General features: G+C 37.7%; 1 protein-coding gene across 3 annotated transcripts in view; it reads right to left on the reverse strand.

The window, feature by feature from the left end:
• The window catches only part of LOC143041064 (uncharacterized), a 154,801-nt gene that overhangs the window by 106,297 nt on the left and 24,040 nt on the right, over positions 1–24,464 (reverse strand). For all 3 annotated transcript variants that reach the window (XM_076212719.1, XM_076212717.1, XM_076212718.1), the window contains exons 3-5: positions 17,356–17,484; positions 9,834–10,013; positions 3,586–3,764 (exon numbers count right to left, since the gene is read on the reverse strand). In XM_076212719.1, the coding sequence (XP_076068834.1) occupies positions 3,586–3,764; positions 9,834–10,013; positions 17,356–17,484 (488 nt within the window). The remainder of the gene's footprint in view (positions 1–3,585; positions 3,765–9,833; positions 10,014–17,355; positions 17,485–24,464) is intronic.

Raw genomic sequence — 24,464 nt, forward strand, 5'->3', positions numbered from 1 at the left:
GAGGACGAGCCGGATGACATTTAATTTGCAGGTAATGATTTATCAAACACAGGTTAGGTTAGTTTAGTTTAGGTTAGACGAATTAATTTATCATCCTTTCATTTCTTCGACATCGGCATCTATCATAACAAACATGGTGTACCATTCGTCCGACATGACTTCGTTACTTACGAAATCTGTTTTAGCATTTTTTTTTTTTTCCCGTTCACAAAATTGCATATTACGTTGATACATTATAATTTACAAAATTAATAATTAATTTTCTATTGTTATATTGCGCTCATGGTCGAAACTAAAAATTTACCACTACCGGTATACACTGTACCCCAGGTAGTTTTTGCAGCTTGCAGGATGGTAATGTAGACCTAAGCTTCAGAACACTTTACCTCACAGCTAATATCCACCGTACAAGTTCATTTATAACATCATACAAATTTGCCTCAGCCAACTTAATTATCGTACACGACGTCGTAACTTCGGGAGATTTACGTTAAACGACGTCATAAAGCCCGTCGTTACTCCGAGTTGTCGTTAACCGAGTAGGTCGTTAAACGAGGAGTACCTGTACTGTGTTTGTTCTGTATAATTTTGCATTTTATTAAGTAATAGGCTACACACACACCTACTCTCTTACACACACAGCCTAATTTATAATTACAGTAATTTTGAATTTTCAATACAAATGTTATTACATATTGTAATGTATTATTTGTTCAGTATCATTTTGCATTTTATTAAATAAAAGGCTACACACACACACCTAGTCTCTCACACGTACACACACACACTCACTCTCACACAGACACACTCTCACTACCTTTCTCTTACACACAGCCTGATTCATACAGCATTTAATTTTGAATTTTCAATACATATGCTATTACATATTGTACATATGTACTGTATTAGTATTTGCTCTATCTTTTGTCACTCTGGGTTAATAAAAAAAAATATCGTTTGTTTTTATTTTTTTCTACCATGAATGAAATATAACTGTAATTTTATTTATGTACATATACAATGTAGATTCATGTACACAAAATATATATCAATTAATACAAAAGAAATTTTGTATTTAACTGAAATCCAATAAAATCATTAATATTACCCGTAATACTGAAAAGAGATGAATTGCCAAAAATATATCAAGTGAGAATGGGAAGAAGATTCGGACTTCGGAGAATTACGATAGAAGAAGAGAGACAATGGTAGTAAGTGTGGTATAGTGATAGCTAGGTCACATAGGAAGATAGCAGTGCATAGTGCAAAGTGATACAGTGTGTGGTAGCTTACCCCCGCGCAAGTGTTAGGCGTAGCATGCATGCATATGTGTGTACAATGCATGCAGCCCAGTGACGTGTAATGTGCAGAGTGATACAATGTGTGGTATTTCACCCCCGTGCAAACGTCAGGAGTAGTAAGCATGCATGCACAGTACATGTGTATGCTCGCAGCACACTTAGCGTGAGTGCCCCTCTACACGGCCAGACATTGCCATAGCAACCCAGTGCTGCCCGCACCTCTGGACACAGCGTTGCTAAAGTGACTCGGACGCGTAGCGAGCGCATAGCGCACTGCACACGCACAATGTACCTAATTAGGTAGCGGCAACGTCACTTCGTATGCTTAGGCCACTTTCTCACGAGCGTTTTTGTGCACGTGTCGAACGGACGCACAGAAACGCATCAGCTATTTGTACACGCATTTGCCACATGTTCGCGTTTCACTGACCAGCAGGTCCCAGCCGCTGGCCTGCAGTGAGCGCTCCCGCCCAAACCTTCTTTCAAAGGATCCCATAGTGCAGGCCTTTTTTCTACTTTGGAAATCAACTCCTCAGTGTTGTGGTATGCCATCCTGTTACTCGTCCGAAAATGTTCTTCATTAATTAATATTAGTAGGCTACGTATATCAACTATGCTCAAATATCTATGCATATTTCCTATAAATCATGACTGTTATATCATACTCGAATGAACTACACACCAGAACGGGATGTGTAACTTACATCACCCAGCTGGAAGCGATGACTGATATGGCAGCGGGACCTGCGTGCGTGCGTTCTAGAATGTTCGGGTGAAAGCTCTCATTGCCACTAGTAGCCAGCAAGGACACGTGCATCAGGAAAAATGGATGCGTTCTTGCTGGCACTGTGTTTGTGCTGCGTTGCACGTCTGCAAACCGCGTTGTGTAAAGGTCCCATTGAACTCCATTGAAAGTTAAAACGTGGCGCACCCGAATGCTCGTGTGAAAGCGGCCTTAGCTGTATAATCTTACTGCATAGAAGCGATGCCCAGTTAGTTCTTTCATTGCACTTGTAGGCACATGACGTGCCCATGTATATTAGACGTTAAACCTAATAAATGATTGATGTGGTCCCCTCGAGTATCCCTGCACCTACAACCACAGTAAGATGGACAGTAAGTAAACAAACATACAAAATGTATTAATATACATTCCCTGAATAAAATAACCTAGCATGTAGCACTTTGTCACTTTGCCTACTTCCGAATCTTTGTTTATATGCTCATACATGTATGTCTCTCAATGGGTCCTCGTTTAGCGACGAAATCGCTTAACGACGGGGTCTTCTGAACGATACTCCATCGTTAAACGAGGACTGGCTGTATATATATATATATATATATATATATATATATATATATATATATATATATATATGTATATACATGTATATATATATATATATATATATATGAGAGACTAGCAAAAAAGAGTGAGGAAGGTAGAGTTGGCTAGAGTGAACTTGATGGAAAAATTAGGAATGTGTTGGATGTATGGGGTGTGTAGGCACAGGAATAAGTCTTTCCTATTACAAATCCCCTTTTTATATATTCTCACTTAAACTAAGTGAAGATTGCACCTCGTCACATTCTGCTGGTTTATTTTCAATTCACCCTTGACAGAACAGGTCATTGCCTTGATTATTACATTCTTCTCCCACTTTTTAATACTCATACACGTTTACTCATTTGAAATCCTGACCATGCATTCTTATGGGTTTCTTCCAGTCTATCCATCCTTTCTTTGGTTTTCTATTTGTCCTCACTCCTAGTGCCATCAATATGTGCATCCTCCATGGTTATCTACCTTCATCCATTCATTCCACCTCAGGTGGGCCTATTTTACTTTTTCTCTTAATCCCATATGTACTCTAATACTTTCATGAATCCTGAGTATTTGCATCTATGCTTGTATGTTTGTTTGATGTTGTTTTCCTAAAAATTGCCATTTGAAATATATATACAGTCAGAACTCGCTCAACACTAGTGTTAGGTTCCTTAGCCCGTCATGCAGGATGAAATTCGTGTGGGACAAATAACAGGTCTTATGGGAAAAAATAGGTTAGGTTCCCAGACCCTCTCCAGACACTGGTGCACAACATGACCTGGCAGGCTATTCAAATCGTGCTATCATGAATCATGGTCATATTCAGCAAATGCTGGAATATCTTACCTATTAGTGTAAACATGAAATTTTGTGCATGGTGAAGTCATGTTGGGTGAGGTCTGATAGTATATATGCATAAAAGAAAACAATGATAACAAATTGTATTTTATTACTTACTGGTCCTACCATCTGCTCTCTGATAACTGACAAGCCGATACTGAAGCACTGCATGTTGCTTTGAACAGGATGGATGATCTGTTGGGATATCTGCAACTTTGCGGTCCCTCCCAATGAGGTAAGCACTCTGACGGTGAATAGCCAAGTGGGGTAGCTCCTGGTCCCCCTTGAAAATGTACCTAAAGAATTTGGATTACATGAAACCTTTGCCTAATTTTGATAGTTATGTTTGAGTGAAAAACAGTTCTAAATCCAAAGTAACACTTTCGAATATAAAGAGATACATGCACCAAATGCTTTCATCTTGTATTAATATTTTCAGGGTATGGAGTGAGATGACTTTATTTACAATAGATAGATAAATAAATAAATAAATAAATAAATAAATAAATAAATAAATAAAATCCCCCCCCATATATATATATATATATATATAATACTAATGACCCAATTTCAGAGAAGAATAGGTGAAAGTAAAAAGTTCTGTATATTTCAATCGCTATCTGTGATCCTCTTCAGCTGCTGAGGAGGATCACAGACAGTGATCAAAATATACGGATCTTTTTACTTTCGCCTATTCTTCTCTGAAAGTGGGTCATTAGTATACTTTTACCAATGTGCTATGACATTACTTTGATATATATATATATATATATATATATATATATATATATACCGTATTTTTCGGACCATAAGGCGCTTCGTACCATAAGGCGCACCCGTAATTTGCTATTCCCTGTCCTTACATAAGGCGCACCTGACCATAAGGCGCACCTGGTCTCGTCATCGGATAATCATGCATATGTGAGTGCATTCAGAACAACATTTTCGTTGTTGAATGAGAAAAATCGGTTGGGATTTAGCAAAATTACAAAAATAAATATATATTTTTATTTTGGTCAGTGAAATCAGACCACCTCCATGGACGGTCTGCCCTGCCAATACTCCTAAAAAACAACAAACACGTTACGGGAATTGTGGGGAATAAAACCAACATTAGCAGTTTTATTCCCGGAATTCTCTATTCACTTAAAAACACAAGATTACAAATGAAGGTAAATTTTTAGTTTCGACCATGGGCGCCATATAGCAATAAAAATTAATTATTAATTTTGTAAATTATAATGTATCAATGTAATATGCAATTTTGTGAGCGGAAATTAAAAACAAAAAATGTGCTGAAACAGATTTCGTAAGTAACGAAGTCGTGTCGGACGAATGGTACGCCATGTTTGTTATGATAGATGCCGACGTCGAAGATATGAAAGGGTGATAAATTCGTCTAACCTAACCTAACCTGTGTTTAGTAAATCATTACCTGCAAATTAAATGTCATCCGGCTCGTCGTCGTCGTCGTCGTCGTGAGAGACGTTGGCGTCCCGATCCTATGCTACCGACTTCGTTCATTAGCATATTTGCTTGTAGCAAGGTATTTTTTATTTTCATTTCCGCCCACAAAATTGCATATTACGTTAATACATTTTAATTTACAAAATTAATAATTAATCTTATATTGCTATATTGCGCCCATGATAGAAACTAAAACACCCAAATGACTACAGTCTGAGTGGAGCGAGACTATACCAATGCAAAATGGCTGTCTGTGTTGTGGACGCTATCATGTCATAGCCATGATAGCGTGAATGAATGCTGTAGCATGGACCCAAAAACTGTCGAAGTTTTCGCAATTTTCTTGTCAAGATACATGCATCTTGGTTATAACTTGGTTGTAACTTTTGCTAGGCCTATCATGCACTGTCGCCATCGGCAGGCTAGCTACGAAACGTGTCAAAATAGTACGTCACTATCCGAGGCATTTTTTTGCACTGAAGCCACACATAAGGCGCACCGAACGATAAGGCGCACCACCCGATTTTGGCCGATTTTAAGGATTTTTCCCACGCCTTATGGTCCGAAAAATACGGTATATATATTATATATATATATATACACATATATATATATATATATATATATATACACACATATATAGAATCAATAGGTGGCATCAAAGGAAAATTATTGGAATGGATGGATGACTTCCTGACTGGGAGAAAAATGAGGGTAGTAATTAGAGACAAATACTCAAATTGGGAAATGATAAGTGGTGTCCTGCAAGGTTTGGTATTGGCTCCAATCATGTTTGCCATATACTGTATATAAATGACATGAATAAAGGAGTGGAGTGTTATATGAATTTCTTCGCAGATGACAAAATTCTAAAGAAAGTAGGAGCAAAGGAGGATTGTGAATCATTACAGTTAGACCTAGACAAAATCTGGAATTGGACTCAAGAAGTGTAGTATAATGGAGTTTGGGAAAAGTAAAAATAGAATATCAAGAAATTATAAAATTGGTGAAGAAGTAAAAAAAGTGAACTCTGAAAGAGACCTTGGAGTAATAATCAGCAAAGACATGACACTGAACAAACATATCAATAAAGTCAGAGAAACCTTCAACCTATTAAGGTCAATGAAAGTGGATGAAAGTAGCATTTGACTACTTAGATGAGGAAATTATTAAAAAAAAAAATTAGATACACTAATAAGACCAAAACTGGAGTATGCAGCAACACTATGGACACCAAGTACTAAAAAGAATATAAAGAAATTAGAAAGAATACAAAGAGCAATGACAAAGTTGTCACCAACTCTCTTCAAATTAACATATGAACAAAGATTGTCCAAATTGGAACTACCAACTCTGGAACAAAGAAGAGAAAGAGGAGATCTGCTGACTATTTTTTAGAATCATGAAAGGAATGGAAATCCTAGATAGGGATGATTAATTAAAATGGGATAATGGAAGAACACGAGGAAATGAAAAGACACTCAAAAAGGATAACTGTAGAAGAGATCTGGGGAGAGAGAAGGTGCTAGATATCTGAAATAAATTAGATAAGGAAACTGTGTGCAAACACTATTCAAGATTTTAAGAAAAAAATTGATGCTGAAAGATACAAAGACGGGTCACCACGAGCATAGCTCCTTACCCATATACAACTAGGTAAATACACACATATATATGAAACATATCTGGCCTCATTTGGTGTTTTTCTTACTAAATGGGTAAATACAAGCTTATGCTGAGTAAGAAAATAGATTAATTTATACATACATACATACATATACCAAGGCTTTTTCCCCCTTCCAAGGGAGGTAGCCACAAAGGGAAAGGCATAAAAACACTCCCACCCATTTCATCCCTAAATACACTCCACACCCCTCCCACCCTTCCTCTCATCTGAGCACCTCCTGGATGACGGGTCATCCCTGAACCCTGCCCACCGCCCTGGGTCAGAAGCAGTGTCGCAAGACACAGTACATCCACAGCAAGGCCGCTTCATTTAATCGGCGACCCCCCCTCTCCGTCCCCCTTTGCATATAAGGAGAGGACGGGGAGAAATCCCTTCGGGCTGCGTCAAAATTTACTCACACATACTACCTCATGCAGTCACAACATCATCCATATACAACCATTCTCCACTCACCTCTGTCTTCCGTCCTCTCCCTTCCTTCCTCAACAGACATTCCCCTCTTCCCCAAAGCCCCCTTCACCCCATCCATCCACCTCATCCTAGGACGTCCCCTCATGTTCACTCCCTCCACATCTGCCTTCCATACCTCTTTTACTAGTCTTTCTTCACTCATTCTTTCCATGTGTCCAAACCATCCTAATATTCTTTCATCAACCCTCTCTCCCAAATCCTTTTTCACCCCTGTTCTCCTCCTCACCTCCTCATTTCTCACTCTATCTAGCCTAGTAACCCCCACCATACTTCTCAGACACCTCATCTCAAACACATTCAAACTCCTTCTCTCTTCTTCTCTTATGTTCCACGTTTCTGCCCCATACAGTGCTGTTGGCACAATCACTCCTTCATACAGTCTCCTCTTCGCATCCATTCCCAAATGTCTATTTCTCATTACACTCTTTAAACCACCAAGGCATTTACTCGCTTCTCTCAATCTACATTCTACCTCCACCTTCACTCCACCTTTTCCTGCTACACTTGCACCCAAGTATCTAAAACTATCCACTTCCTCCAGTCGCTCTCCCTTAATGTTCACTTCCAGTCTACTGCCACTTTCACCCCTTGTACATCTCATCACCTTACTTTTACCCACATTTATCTTTAGCTTTCTTCTATCACATACTCTCCCAAACTCTGCCACCAGCTTCCTCAATCCCTCCTCTGACCCTGCCACAAGCGCAGTGTCGTCCGCAAACAACAGCTGGCTCACCTCCCACTTTTCTCCATTTTCTTTAACCATCTCCAATCCCTGACTCACTACCCTAGCATTCACCTCTCGCACCACCCCATCCATGTATAAGTTGAACAGCCAGGGCGACATAACGCATCCTTGACGAAGTCCCACCTTTACTTCAAACCACTCACTCTCTCCATTTCCAATCCTAACACATGCTCTACTACTCACATAAAAACTCTTGACAGCTCCCAAAAGCTTTCCTCCTATCCCATAAATCTGCATAACCTCCCACAGTGCCTTTCTGTCTACCCTATCATAAGCCTTTTCCAGATCCATAAAAGCCAAAAAAACATCCTTCCCCTTTCCTATAGCTTTCTCACATATCTGTCTTACCACAAAGATCTGATCTACACAACCTCTACCCGTCCTAAATCCACACTGTTCCTCACCAATTACTCCTTCTGTTCCTCTCCTAATCCTCTCAATTAAGATTCTCCCATACGCCTTCCCTACTACACTCAACAGGCTAATCCCTCTGAAATTACTACATTCACACTTGTCCCCTTTTCCCTTGTAAAGAGGAACTATACAGGCACTACTCCAGTCCTCCGGTACTCTACCCTCTCTCCAGCAAACATTAAATAATCTCACCAACCAGTCCACCATCACTGAACCTCCCTTTTTCAGACATTCTGCATGACATCCATCCAGACCAGGTGCCTTACCTGCTTTCATCATCTTTACAACTGCCTTCACCTCATCCTTCCTTATTTCTCCTCCATTCTCCTCACTCATCACTCTCATTTTCTTCGTATTTCCCACTGCAGCTATCTTTCCTTCCCTATCCTCCTTCACATTCAGCAACTCCCATCTCTTCCATTATCAACTCTCCATCTGTACCTTTTACCTTTTCTTCCCTACTTATTAATTTATAGCAATGCATAAAACAAATGTTGGTACAAAGGAAATTATTGATATAGTTCGTGTTTGTGAATAAAAAGTTCAGCAGTGGGTGAAGAATTACAAAATGATGGTAGCAAGGGGAATGCTGGGGTGGTTTGGAGATATGGATAAAGTAAGTGAGGAAAGACTAGCAAAAGGTGTGTGGGGGGATGATAAGGATGGAGTGAACTTGAAAGTGGGCAGAGTATGAGGTGGATGGATGGGATAAAGGGGGCCATGGAGGCAAAAGCAATGTATGGGGATGACAAATCGATCAAATTCTTGTGTGCTCCATGAATTTTTAAGAAGATGCGGAGGGGGGTGGGGTGGAGTGGGGTAGGAGGCATGTAATGAAATGGTGTCAGTAAACCAGCTCTGCCTATTGGGCTCTGCTGTGTAGGTGATGAGTCCTGCAGCACTGCCTTTGACCTGAGTAATATGGCAAGGGATGGAGATGACCTTTCATTTGTGAAGTGCTAAGAAGAGAGGAGTGATAAATGTGTTTCAGATGAATGAAGGATGTGTGTATGCTTTGATATGGCTATCCAACTTCCATAGGAGAAAAGGTTTTTCAGCAACAAAAATAGCACCTACACTATCAAATTTGACATATGAACAAAGATTGGATAAATTATATCTATCAACATAGGAACAGAGAAGAGAAAGAGGTGATTTGTTGACCATTTACAGAATTATGAAAGGGATGGAAATTCTTGATAGAGACAACTTATCAAAATGGGACAGAAGAGAAACAAGGACGCAAGAAAAAGCTAAAGGACAGTTACAGAAGAGAATTAAAAAACAATAGCTTCCCACATAGAGTGATTGATGTCTGGAACAAACTAAATGGAGAACCAGTGAGTGCCAAAACTATACATGATTTTAAGAATAAACTGGATGTGGAGACATACGAAAAAGGGTCATTACGAGCATAGCTCTCATCCCATAAAATACAACTAGGTAAATACACACACACATACATACATACATCAAAGGGAATAAATTAGGACTGGTACAAAAGTAAGTCCCAATAGTGTTATGACCTCCAATGACAAATGTATGAAGATTCTTCAAAACAAAACATAACTAACTCACCATCTCCATCTTCTCTTTGGCTTGCGCGCCTCAGGTGGCTGTGAGTACTTTATGACAACTCCATTGTATGTATTGGTATCTTCTAACAGTTTGCCTGATAGTCCCATATCTGGCTTCTTTTTATCTTCTGGATCTATTTTTTCTCCTTGCACATTCTCCTCATGATTTCCCCACATTTGGCTGCAACAACCATAAGAATAACTGGTTATGAAACTGAAAAGCATTGGAAACTTACTACTTGACATACACAACAGTTCAGACACCAGTTCAAAGGTATTTTTTTCCCCTTTTAGAATAAGCTGCCAGAATCCCTATCTCTTCCCAGTGTCAAATTACTATGGAACAGGAAGTGAGGGCATCCAACTGTCTGACAGCACTACCAATAACCTCTTCAATATGAGTCAAATTCTCATGGGAAGCATCAACTTCCTGATGTACAATGATTTGATGATGCATCACAATACTTGCATTATAAAATATAAAGTTATAGCTGTATTACTTGTTCTCTTTCATTCTGAATATTAATAACCACAGAAAATATTATCAAGCCAGTTCACAGAATATTGGGGTCACTCAGCTACAAGTACAAAATAAATATAATCAAGACATCAACAGCATCCTCATATACCCACTTGCACCTCATGATGCCTACATAGACATCATTGTATGGAAGGAGTTAAAGGTAAAAGGCTTCAAAACAAACAAGAACTTATTTACAGATTCCACTACCTTGAGGTATGGATGGCCACTGAATAATCTAATTGGTGCATATACTGAACACAATTTGATATTGCATTTCTGATTAAAAAAAAAAAAAAAATCAAACCCACAGCTCCTGGGGAGGAGGAGGAGGAAGAAGAGTTTTATATAATACACACACACACACACACACACACACATACATATATATACAGGGTGTTCAGGATAAATTTGACACTTTCAGAAAGGAAAGAAAAATGTCATATCTTGGCCAAAAATTTATGTATTCTCAAAATTCAAAGTGCATTCTTTAGAAGATCTTTTGCCAAATACAGCTCACTCAAAGAAGCTGCCCTGAACCTCCACCATGGCCTCCAGGTGGAACCTGAACCTGCAGCACGCAGCCTTCATGGTGTCCTTTGAGAGACGCCTGAATATCAATTTGATTCTGACAATCAGCTCATCCTTGATGTCCTTTTCAACTGTGCTCCACATATAATAGTCCATGGCGTTGCAATCAGGCAAGTTGGGGGGGGGGGGCAAATGTTGGGACTGAAGTCATAGAAATTCTCTGACAGCCACTTCTGGGTTTTCCCGGAGGTGTGACATGGAGCTGAGTCCTGCTGCCACAAATATGGTCTTCCCACAGCCACCCTATCCATCCTGTGCTTGACAACAGTGGACAGCAACTCAATATAGCCATCTGAAGTGAGTCTGAGTCCCTCTTCAAAGATGTGGGGCAGCATGACGTGGCCTTCACTGGAAACAAGCCCAAAGACCATCACAGTTAGAGAGAACTTGGTCTTCATGAAGCATGGGACTTTGTGCAGACTGTAGGCTACCCATCTGTTGTTCTGCATGTTGTGCAACTGGTCCTGGCAGAAGTTCTTTTTGTCTGAGAAGAACCAGAGCATCCCTAGCTCAACTGGGTGTTTGACCTTGTTTAGGATATTCTTGGCTTTCATAAAGCAGTTCTCTTGGGCCTTGGCAATGACTAGTTGGCCCTTGTGCCTCTTGTATGAGGAGTAGCGAAGATCCTCATTCAGTGCTTTCTTCATAGTCACCACTCCAACGTCAATCTCTCTCACCAAGATCCGCATTACCTTGCCTGGATCTTTCCACACCTTTTTTGGACCTTCTCAACTAATTTCATTGTGCGGACAGAGTCAGAATGCCTGCTATGTTCCTTCCTGCTAGCCACTGCTTCCACATCTCTGTCACAATTCTCCAGCTCACATCTCACGGCCTTCATGGTATTCAAGGAGCACTGAGCCGCAGCAAAGATTTCCAAATTTTCTAATCCAGCGTGAATCATCATGATGCAGGTCACTCTCTTCCATATCCCAGTGCTTTCCAGGCATCCACACTCTCTACCTCCTACACCCACCAACAGTACACAGAATAAGCTATCCATTACACTTTAACACTATTAAATCCTTCAAATGTTTCTGAAATGACAGATCAAAATATTATCAAATTTATCCCGAACACCCTATATATACTATATATATATTTTTTTTTTTGGCAGAAAAACCACTGGTAAATGAGAAAAGTATTCCGAATGTTTTCGTCTATTTAGGACATCTTCAGGTAATACATAAATGGACAAAAATATTTGGACTATGATTCTCATTTACCAGTGGTTTTACTGCAAATTACTTTTCACTTGTTTCTGTGAGATACTGCCCCCCAAAAAAAAAAATATATATATATATATATATATATATATATATATATATATATATATATATATATATATATATATATATATATATATATTTTTTTTTTTTCCTAGTTGTTTTTTGTGGGAGAATAGCTATGCTCGTAGAGACCCGCAGTTGTATCTTTCCGCATCCAGTTCTTTCTTAAAGTCATGTATAGTTTTAGCATTCACCTTTCTCTTTTAATTTATTCCATGTATTTATTACTCCTCTGTAACTGTCCTTCTTAAGTTTCTTCTTGTGTCCTCTTGTATTTCTTCTGTCCCATTTAAGTAGATCATCCCTATCAAGGATTTCCATCCCTTTCATAATTCTATAGATGGTTATCAAATTGCCTCTTTCTCTTCTTTGCTCCAGAGTTAATAAGTTTAGTTTGTCCAATCTTTGTTTGTATGTCAACTTGCTAAGTGTTGGTGCCATCTTTGTTAATGCTCTTTGAATTCTTTCTAGTTTCTTTATGTTTTTTATTGTACTGGGTGTCCATAGTGATGCTGCATATTCTAATTTTGGTCTTATCAGTGTAACTAGTATTCTCTTTACCATTTCCTCGTCCATGTAGTCAAAGGCCACTTTCATTGATCTTATTAAATTGTAGGTTTCTCCAACTATTTTGTTTACATGTTTGTCTGGTGTCATGTCATTTGAGATAATTACTCCTAGGTCTCTTTCTGAGTTTACTTTTGTAACTTCCTTTGTTCCAATTTTGTATTGACCGGATATTCTATTTTTACTTTTTCCAAATTCCATTATACTACATTTTTTAATGTTGAAATTCACTTCATTCTTTTTACTCCAATTCCAGACTTTGTCCAGGTCTTCCTCAAAAGATTTGCAATCTTCATTACTCACTCTCTTCAATAGTTTTGCATCATCTGCAAAGAAGTTTATATAAAATCCAATTTCTTCACCCATGTCATTTATATAAACAGCAAACATTATCAGAGCCAACACAGAGTCTTGAGGAACTCCATTTAACATGTTTACCCAATTTGAGTTCTTTTCTCTAAGTATCACTCTCATTTTTCTTTCTTCCAAGAAGTCCTTCATCTATTCTAATAATTTTCCTTGTATTCTACCTATTGTTTCAATTTTTCATAGTAGTTTTTTGTATGGTACTTTGTCAAAAGCCTTTTGTAGGTCCAGGAAGGCACAGTCTGCCCAGCCATCTCTTTCTTGTATTATATCTACCAATCTTGAGTAAAAGCATATTAAGTTTGTAGTACATGATATTCCACTTCTAAATCCAAATTGGTTGGGGTTTAGTATTTTGTTCTCTTCCAAGTGTTTAGTCCATATATTTTTTATAATTCTTTCCCATATTTTTGCAATTGTGCTTGTAAGGGATACTGGTCTATAATTTGTTGGATTTTCTTTATTTCCTCCCTTATATATTGGTACAATATTAGCATTTTTCCAGTCTTGTGGTACTTTTCCTTCTTTGAGTGAGAAGTCAATTATCTTGTGTATTTTAACTGCAAGTTCATCAATGCATTCTTTTAATATCCAGTTCGCTATTCTGTCTGGCCCATGTGACTTTCTGACATCGTTTCCATATTTGGTCCCTTATTTCTTTCTGTGTCACCGTTATTTCTTTCATTTTAGGGGATCCTTCTTGGTGACTATCATCCCACATTTGTGAGCTTTCAATTGTAAATACAGTACTACCTCTCATTAACGGACGTTAATTAGCTGTGTTTGCAGTGTTTTCGTTGTGTTTTCGGTGTTTTTGGAGCTGTTGTTTAGTGCTGTGCAATCACTATGCCACCAGAAAACCACTCCAAATCAACATATTATTCACATCAACGGACACAGTTACCTCCCTTTTAGTCCGTTAATGAGAGGTAGTACTGTACTGACTTAGTGTCTGGTCACTTCAGCCATTTCTACGGACATGGACACATGGAAAGAATGAGTGAAGAAAGATTAGTAAAAGACAGTAAGTGTTCCGAGTTTGTACGATTTTAAGCATCAGTGGTCGAGCGGTGTAAGGCGGCAGTCATGGGGGCCTCTTGTCGTCATGTACAGCGCAGGTTCGAGTCCTTGCGCGATGGTCATAAAATTATCTGATTAATGTCGCTGTCCACTAGCAAATTTCTCATATGGTTACAATGGCGAGAAGCGTGAAAAGGATTCGATCTGGTCCTTACCCCTCCCACGAGCGTGCTTGGTCATATGGTAAAAATGAGAATAGGGTTGCAGGTAGTGACCTTCTCAATCTCGAGAACCAGTAAGTGTTCTGAGTTCGTGCGATTTTAAGCATCAGTGGTCGAGCGGTGTAAGGCGGCAGTCATGGGGGCCTCTTGTCGTCATGTACAGCACAGGTTCGAGGCCTTGCGCGATGGTCATAAAATTATCTGATTAATGTCGCTGTCCACTAGCGAATTTCTCGTATATATATATATATACACTCACTATCCGAGTTACGACCTGTGCGACTTACGTCCACCCGTACTTACGACCATATTCAGCAGATGCCTACATGTACATATGAGTTTACTGGCTTACTGTACGTTTGCACGTGGCGTCCAGCATCCCGTACGACAGTTACGGCAGCACAGCACAGCATCTCACCAAGGTTGCGCTGTCTGCCATAATTATGGTATTTCTACCATAATTTAGTGTGTGTCTACTATCTACCATATACCATAACTTTACTGGAATTGATATTACACCGTATTTCGATTCCCAGTTCCCACCGATAATCAGGGCAGGTGGTAATGGTCAGAAAGGGCAGTTTTGCCAGATCGGTGATACACACTTCCCCGAAAGCCAAGACAGGGAGTCGGTTTACAGTAGTCCTGCATTCGTACATTTCATTCTGGTTCGAGTTCTCTATTGGTCGAAAGTCGAAAGCTGTAGTGTACGAACATGGATACAAATAGCTTTAACCCAAGTCTATGATATTCCTGGAGTTCTGAAGTATAATATCTTATATTCTATAAGACAATATATCTCACTGTACTACTCCATGCATAAAATATATATTTGATGAAATAACGTTATGCTATGATATAATTATCGTTCTTTTCTTACGAAGAGAGACCGAACGTTTTCGCATGGGAGGCGAGGATTGAGCCCAGTGCATAGAAACGGATTTTGTACTTGATTTCATGTACATTTGAGGGAATTATTTTAAACGTTATTAAGCCTTTCTTACTTCAACCTCTTTTTATTAATTATGCCTCGACCAGCGGATACCAACGGATCCCCCATGGTGCCTCGCCAGACTACTGCCTGATCTTTCCCTCGACCGTACGCACGAAGAAAGAGTAGATGACGTGCAACCAAAAAGTGGATTTTTTTTTTTTTTTTTTACATGCATATTTTCAATTTTTTTTTTTTTTTTTTTTTTTTGTATCTTGGTGTTAATTTGTATTTTCGGTCTCTAATAAGAATCCTGTGTAATATATTTTCTTTCTTTACCCTATCCTATTAATTTATCATTATTAATTTATTATTTAGTATAACAATCAAAGAGTATTGGATATTTTGCATACACTGAGAATTTTCTACAATGAGGCCACAAATGAAACATTTGAGCTGGATTTACGCTCTGCATCATATGTCCTTGAGTATACACCTCGAATGTATACAGTCCGAGTTACGACCGTTTCGACTTACGACCGGTTGGTCGGAACCGATCTAGGTCGTAACTCGGATAGTGAGTGTATATATATATATATATGTATATATATATATATATATATATATATATATATATTTATATATATATGTATATATGCAAGAATGACCACTGGAAAAGAAACAAAGCTGAGTTCTTTCATATATCACACCATCAGTGCAAAGTACATGGAAAAGGAGGATTACAGTAATACAAATGTGTATCCACAGAGGAATGCAGAAAGGATTCTGGTCACATGGGATGCTGTAGCTGCTTTGGGACCCTTTGAGTCATGTAGGGACTCACAGATACTTTGGAGAACCCCCTGGGGTCACATGGGGATGCCTATGGGTCACACAAGGCCACTTAAGGAAAAAGTACTATGTTCTTAATGATTTATATATTTCTTGACATATGAAGTTATCTAATAAACTGTGGTGTAGATTTATCATCATCCTGGGTGGTATGGACCAAGCTACATTCTATTAAAATTCTTACCACCATACTGAAAGTAATGGTTTGGGTGTTGGCCCAATTAACTGGATGATTATATACTTTTGTGTGTTTAAAAATGCCACTGGAATTGTTACTGTCCTTTACATTTTTTTGTGTTGTTCAGTTCCTATACTACAGGGTTTGGCAGTTTGGCCTGCATAGAATTTATTACACATATTGCAAAGTATTTTGTAAATACATCCTTTTTGACATTTAATACTGTTATTGACAAGCAAATGTTTCACTGTACTGGTGTTTTTGAAAACTACATTTACATTAAAAAAAATTCCAGTAAATATGGGACATTCAACCAATTTTCTTGAAATGGCATATTCAAACACACTATATATCATCTGGTTGATTGGGCCAACACCTAAACCATTACTTTCAGTAATAACATGGTGGTAAGAAATTTATTGGAATGTAGCTAGATATCTATCACTGATTCCTTAACTTTAATGTATTACATAAATGGGTTTGGTCATGGCTAAACAATGCTGTTTTATGAACACAGAAGAAATTTGTAATGTTACTTATAGCTCTCAGTCAAGACCATAAGTTCCAGACTATCAAATGTAGTTACATATCATAGTAATAGTAATAAAAAGTGATAGAGAAAGTGAGAGGGGAGAGACAGAGAGAATATGGAAAGAAGGGAGAGAGTGGGAGGCAGAAAGAAAATGGGAACGAGGAAGAGTGAGAGGGGGAAAAAGAGGAAAGGGGACGGGGAGAAGTTGGAAGGGGAGAAGTGGGAAGGGGTGAAGGGGGACGGGTAGGGGGAAATGGGAGAGATGGAGATGAAAATAAAGAGAGGGAAGCAAGAAGAGAGGAAGTGGTGGAAAGGGGAGGGCATAAGGGGAATGGGGGGAAAAAGGGAGGGAAAAAAGAGAGGGATGCTATAGGGAGATATATGGAGAGAAGGAAAATGAAAAGAGATGTAATGATATATTGAGTAAGCAAATAGTGTCATTGTTTAACATCTTACCTTTCTTCTCCTTTTACTTTAATTTTTCCTGGGTGCTCTCGATCACGTCGTCTGCTACCATCACGGCTATTGCCCTGCCTTCTTTCCCCATCACTTCCTTCCTCTTCTTCCCACCGACTTTTTGTTGGTCTCCAAAAATAAAAAAAAAACAGGAAAAATGACAATCAATATCTTGTATAAACATGTGTGTGTGTGTATTTACCTAGTTGTATTTTGTGAGAGAATAGCTATGATAATAGGGACCTGCAGTTGTATCTTTCCACATCCAGTTCTTTCTTAAAGTCATGTATAGTTTTAGCACTCACTGTTTTCTCTTTCAATTTATTCCATGTATCTATCACTCTCTGTGGAAAGCTATTCTTTTTCAGATCTCTTCTGTAAATGTCCTTCTTAAGTTTCTTCTTGTGTCCCCTTGTATTTCCTCTGTCCCATTTAAGTAGATCATCCCTGTCAAGGATTTCCATCCCTTTCATAATTCTATATATGTATTTACCTAGTTGTATTTTACAGGAAGGGGAGTTATGCTTGTGGTGTCCTGTCTTCAGGAAGGGGAGATATGCTTGTGATGTCCTGTCTTCATATCTCGTTTTATCTAGACTTTTTAAATTCATGTATTGTTTTTGCACACACCACTTTCTCATCTAACTTGTTCCAAACATCTATTACCGTGTGGGGAAAGCTGTTCTTTTTCAGGTCTCTTCTATAACTGTCTTTCTTGATTTTCTTTCAGTGTCCTCTTGTATTTCTACTATCCCATTTTATTAGATCCTCTCTATCAATAGTTTCTATGCCTTTCATGATTCTATAGTTATCAAGTCTCCTCTCTCTTTGCTCTAATTTTTGTAGTTCAAGTTTTGCTAGTCTCTCTTCATATGATAGTTCTGAGAGTGTTGGTGCCATTTTCATAATTGCTCTTTGTATTCTTTCAAGTTTTGTTATACATTTTTTTGTACTTGGTGAACACGTCGTCGCTGCACACTCCAATCTTGGTCTTATCAAAGTGACCAGTATTTTCTTCACCATTTCCTCATCCAGGTATGTAAATGCCACTTTGATTGTTCTTATTAAATTATAAGTTTCTCAAAAAATCTTGTTTATGTTTCTCAGGGGACATATTATTCATAATAATGACTAACAGGTCCTTCTCATTTTCTACTTTTTTATTTCTTCTTCTCCCAATTTATATGACACTATTTTTTTTTTTTTTTTTTTTTTTTTTGCTTCTTCCAAATTCTTCAATATTGAATTTCATCTCCCACTTCTTACTCCATTCCCATACTTTATTGAGATCACTCTGTAGCAACTCTCAATCTTCTTCAGTGTTCACTTTTTTCAATAATTTTGCATCATCCGCAACGAAGCTCATATAACTTTCAATTCCTTTATCCATATCATTAATATATATAGCAAACATTATTGGGGCCAGAACCATTCCTTGTGGAACTCCACTTATCACTTCATCCCAATTAGTGTGTTTGTCTCTTATCACCACTCTCATTTTTCTTTCATGCAAGAAGTCTTCTATCCACTTCAGCAGTTTGCCCTATATTTCTCCAGTTTCCAATTTTTTTTAGCAACTTCTTATGTGGCACCTTATCAAAAGCTTTTTTTCAGGTCTAGAAATGCACAATCAGCATATCCATCTCTTTCTTGTATTACATCTATTAGCCTTGAATAGAGACACATTAAGTTTGTGACACATGATCATCTTTGTCTACATCCAAATTGCCTTGGATTTGGTACATTGTTTTTTTCAAAGTGCCTTACCCATCTACTTTTAGCTATCACACTTGTAAGAGAGACCGGTCTATAGTTAGTAGGGTCTTCCTTGTTTCCCCCTTTATATATTGGTACTATATTTGCTCTTTTCCAATCTTTTGGAACTTTTCCTTCTTTCAATGAACTGTGTATTAGACTATGTATTTTGTCTGTTAGTTCATTCCTGCATTCTCTCAATATCCAGTTTGCCATTTCATCTGGTCCATGCAATTTTCTGACATCGAGATTACTCAAGTGTTTCATTATTTCATTCCTTGATACTTCTATCTCTTTCATAGGGGGGACTTTCTCCTCCCATTCGATATCTCTAGATTGTATGTTCTCCCTTGTAAACACCGATTTAAAATGCTTGTTCATAATTTCTGCCATTTCTATTTCCTCTGTGTATTCAACTCCTTGTAGTTTCCCTAATTCTTGTTTGTTTTTCAGTTTGTTGTTTACAAATCTGTAAAATAGTCTTGGTTGATCTTTGCATTTTTCTATGGCATCTTTTTCGTATTTTCTCTTTTTCTTCTCTACACACTTGTACATATTTTCTATTTTTCAGGTCTTTTGTCTTTTTTCGACTCTATCCAAGCTTGATCTCTTTTGTATTTTAACTCCTTACATTTTGCTGTATCAACACTTTATATATTGTTTTTCTTGCTTTTGTCTTGGAACATATATTTCCACTCCTTTATAAATTTTGTCAAAATATTCCATTTCTCTTCCACTGTTGTTTCCTCTGTATTTTTCCCAGTCAGATTTTTGAAAGAATTCTCTTATTTTTTCATTTTTTTTCATACATCAATCTTCCCTTTCTATATTGTTTTTTTTATGTATTTTTCCTCATTTAGTTCCAGTTCAACCAATATGTGGTCACTTTTACTTATTGGTGTCTTATATTCAATCTTGTCCACTATTTCGGGTTCTGATGTGATTATTAGGTCCAGTCTCGATGGTTCTTCCTCATTTCTATACCTAGTATTCTCTTGTATCCATTGTGTCATTGTATGTTCTATAATCATATCAAGTAGTACATTTCCCCATAGATCGTCTCCACCCTTCACTGTCATCTCTTCCCAGCAGATTTCTTTACAATTAAAGTCACCCATTATAACTATTCTTCCTCCATCTTCCATTATCTTATTTAGTGTTATCCTTGTGTCTTCTAACACATTTTTGTGTTCTTTCTCTTCCCACAAAGCCGTTTTAGGAGGCACATAATTTACTACAAACTTCCTGCTCTTCCCATCCTTGTCCTCCACTTCCATCATAATCATCTCTACTCTATTCTTTCCATATATGACACCTTTCACATTTATATCCTTCTTAGTCAGGAACATAACTCCACCCCTTGTTTTGCCTCTCTTTTTCTAATCCAATAATTATATGCACCATGTCCTACACTGTTGTGGTAGTGAACCTTTCAATTTTGTCTCTAAAATTCCCATTATGTCTGGTTCTTATTCCTTCAGGTAATCATTCAGTTCTTTCAAGGCTGTTACTAAGCCACCTATGTTTGTGTAAGACACTTTTAATTTTCTGCTACTTCCATTGTGTTTTCTGTTTCCCTTCTGTTTTTCTCTGCTATGAACCATTTCCTCACTTTCATATTCACTATTCTCAAATAGAATTTATTTTTCTGACTGTTCTTTTCTCCTTTTTTCCTTAGATTCTAGTCTTTTTGTTTTCTCATCCTCCCTTTCCTCTTTATTCATTTCTCTTTTTATCCATACCTGTTTATATTGATCACTGTCTGCTAGTTTCCCTGTTTTTGGTCTTATCTGTATTGTATTTCCCTAGTCTATATATTTCTTCTATTTCTTTCCCTGTTTCTGGCTCATCTTCTTGAACTACTACTAATATCTTATTTACTTTTCCTTTTCCTCTTTTATTCTTGTAGTCCTATTTGGATTATACTTCTCTTCCAGCCCTAATATAATTATACATTTCTTTTTATCCGCTAAATCTCTTACTATATTCTCCTTCTCCCTCATCACTTTAATAACTGTGTCCTTAGTTTGTTCTTTCATCTTCTGTTCCACTATATCTCTAAATTCAATTTTATTGTTCTCTTATACTTTTTTCCAACCACTTACCTCTTTTGCTATGGACTCTTTATTCTCTCTATTATTCCTCTTTAATTCCTCATTTTCATCCTTTACTTCTCGTCTTTTTTATTCTTCTATTTATTTAGGTTTTGATTCTCCTTTAGTTCTTCCAGTTTATCAGCTCTTTGGGTAACTAGTATTAATTGGTTAAACTTAACCTCCCATGGTTTATTCATTTTTGTTAGTTTCTCCTATAGATTTACTAGTTGGGGGAGGTTGTCACCTCCCTCCTTAAATCCATAAAAGTATGTTCTCTTTCCATTGATCTACTATTATCTATATTTCTGCTTTTGACACTTTTGCTTTCTTGTTCTTCCTCGTCTGTGTGTTCTGCACCCCTCTCGTTTATACCTCTTCTAGCATCCGGGGCCCGTTTGTCCCCTTCCACATTTCCTTCCATTTTCCTAAGTACTCCCCCCCTTTCTCCTTTTTCTTTGCCTTCCTACTACACCACAAGCTTTTCCCTTCCCTATTAATACAACAAAGGTACTCCCTCATTGTTGAGATCGATGAAACTTGAATTTTTCCTGGAGTTCCAAACTTCGTTGTCACTTCGACCGATGTGTGTGTGTGTGTGTGTGTGTATGTATGTGTGTGTGTGTGTATATATGTGTATATATATATATATATATATATATATATATATATATATATATATATATATATATATAAATATATATATATACCTTGATACAAATGTAGAGACATTGGGACAAATTATGGGAAAGGTGGAGGGGGAAACACGGGTCTATATCTGATTATCGAGTTTATTCCTGACCGGTTTCGCTTACAAAACACTCCTCTGAAGAAGCTATTGTAAGCGAAACCGGTCAGGAATAAACTCGATAATCAGATAAAGACCCGTGTTTCCCCCTCCACCTTTCCCATAATATATATATACCTACATATATAAATACAAATACATACATATATCAATACTAACATGAAATAGTGGACAAAGTCCACTACAAGACACCAATTGGAAAGAGTGACCATGTACTCATCGAAACTGTACTAAAGGAAGAAATAGAAATGAAGAGGAGCGAAAAGCATAGGAAAGGAAGATTGATGTACAACAAAACAGACTTTGCAAAACTAAAGACGTTCTTCCAGAATGCAAACTGGGAAAAATTCTATATGGAAGAGACAACAGTGGAAGAGAAATGGAACATACTGTTGGATAATTACAATGAAGGGGTAAACAGGCATGTACCAAGACAAAAGCGAGAGAGTACATTAAATGTTGGTTCAACAAAAGATGCAGTGAGGCAAAAGACAGAAGGGACAAAGCTTGGAAAAGGTGGAGAAAAGACAAAAAACAAAGCAAATGGCAAATCTATATAAACTATAGAAATGAGTATGTTAATGTGAGAAGAGAGGAGAAAAGGAACCATGAGAAGGATATTATAGATAAATGCAAAGATCAGCCCAAGCTATTCTACCGGTATGTAAATGGTAAACTTAAAACCAAACAGGAACTAGTGAAACTACGCCAAGGAAATATAGAATACACAGAAGAATTAGAGATGGCCGAAATACAAAATTGGGACGTAGATAATAACAAACATTCTCCCCACATGAGTGAATTTACAACATCACAAAAAGAAATATCAGAACATCTATCAAAATTGGACGTCAGAAAATCTCATGGCCCGGATGGAATTGCAAATTGGATTCTAAAAGAATGCAAAGAAGAGCTAACAGACAAAATACACATCATAATAAATAGCTCACTCAAGGAAGGAAAGATACCTAATGACTGGAAAAATGCTAACATTGTACCAATATATAAAGGAGGAAACAAGGAAGAACCCACCAACTATAGACCAGTATCACTAACAAGCACTATAGCCAAAATTTGTGAGAAAATCATCAAGAATAGATGGGTAAAACACCTGGAAGATAACAACATATTAAACCCAAGACAATTCGGGTTCAGACAAGGTAGATCATGCACCACAAACTTGATATGCTTCTACTCAAGACTAATAGACATAGTGCAAGAAAGAAACGGATGGGCTGATTGTGCATTCCTAGACTTGCAAAAAGCATTTGACAAAGTACCACACAGAAAACTACTAAAAAAAACTGGAACACATAGGAGGAATACGAGGGAACCAACTAAAATGGATGGAGGACTTCCTGACTGGAAGAAAGATAAGAGTAGTACTCAGAGAAAAATATTCAGATTGGAAAGAGGTGATCAGTGGAGTACCGCAAGGATCTGTACTGGCTCCAATAACGTTTGCTATCTATATGAATGATATGGACGAGGGCGTGAACTGTTACATGAGCTTCTTTGCTGATAATGCCAAACTGTTAAGGAAAGTAGAAACTGATAAGGACTGTGAAGCACTGCAAGAAGATCTGAATAGGGTATGGAACTGGAGTCAGAAATTGGAAGTGGATTTTAATACTAAGAAGTGTAGCATAATGGAGTTTGGAAAAAGCAAAAACAGAATATCAAGAAAATATACAATTGGAACCAAGGAAGTAAAGAAAGTAGGATCCGAAAAAGACTTGGGAGTTATTATCACAAACGACTTGTCCTATGATACACAGATTAACAAAATTGTCGGGGAGACTTACAACTTGCTAAGATCAATAAAAGTGGCTTTTGCTTACCTGGACGAAGACATGATAAAAAAAATATTTGTTACATTGATAAGGCCTAGACTAGAGTATGTGGCGACATTGTGGTCCCCCAGTACCAAAAAGAACATAAAGAAAATAGAAAGAATCCAAAGAGCAGCTACAAAAATGGCACCTGCACTTGCAAACCTATCATATGAGGAGAGATTGGCTAAACTGGAGCTACCGACACTGGAGCAAAGAAGAGAGAGAGGAGACCTACTGACCATCTACAAAATCATGAATGGCACAGAGATACTTGATAGAGAAGAATTACTAAACTGGGACAAGAGAAACACAAGAGGACATGGAAGGAAATTAAGAAAACATAGCTATAGAAGAGAACTGAAGAAAAACAGTTTTCCACATAGAGTTTTAGACAAACTGGATAATGAAATAGTAAGCGCAAAAACCATTCACGAGTTTAAAAGCAAACTAGACACTGAGAGATACAATGGCGGGACAACACGAGCATAGCTCCCCTTCCCGCAAAATACAACTAGGTAAATACTTCTACATATATATATATATACATAATTACACACCAAAGGGCCTTCTTCCCCTTATAAGGAGAATGGCTAGGAGTCAAAACATACACCCATTCAC

This window comes from Oratosquilla oratoria, chromosome 30 (genome assembly GCF_046742065.1).
Source record: "Oratosquilla oratoria isolate Oo_2021 chromosome 30, ASM4674206v1, whole genome shotgun sequence".
NCBI classification, from domain to species: domain Eukaryota; kingdom Metazoa; phylum Arthropoda; class Malacostraca; order Stomatopoda; family Squillidae; genus Oratosquilla; species Oratosquilla oratoria.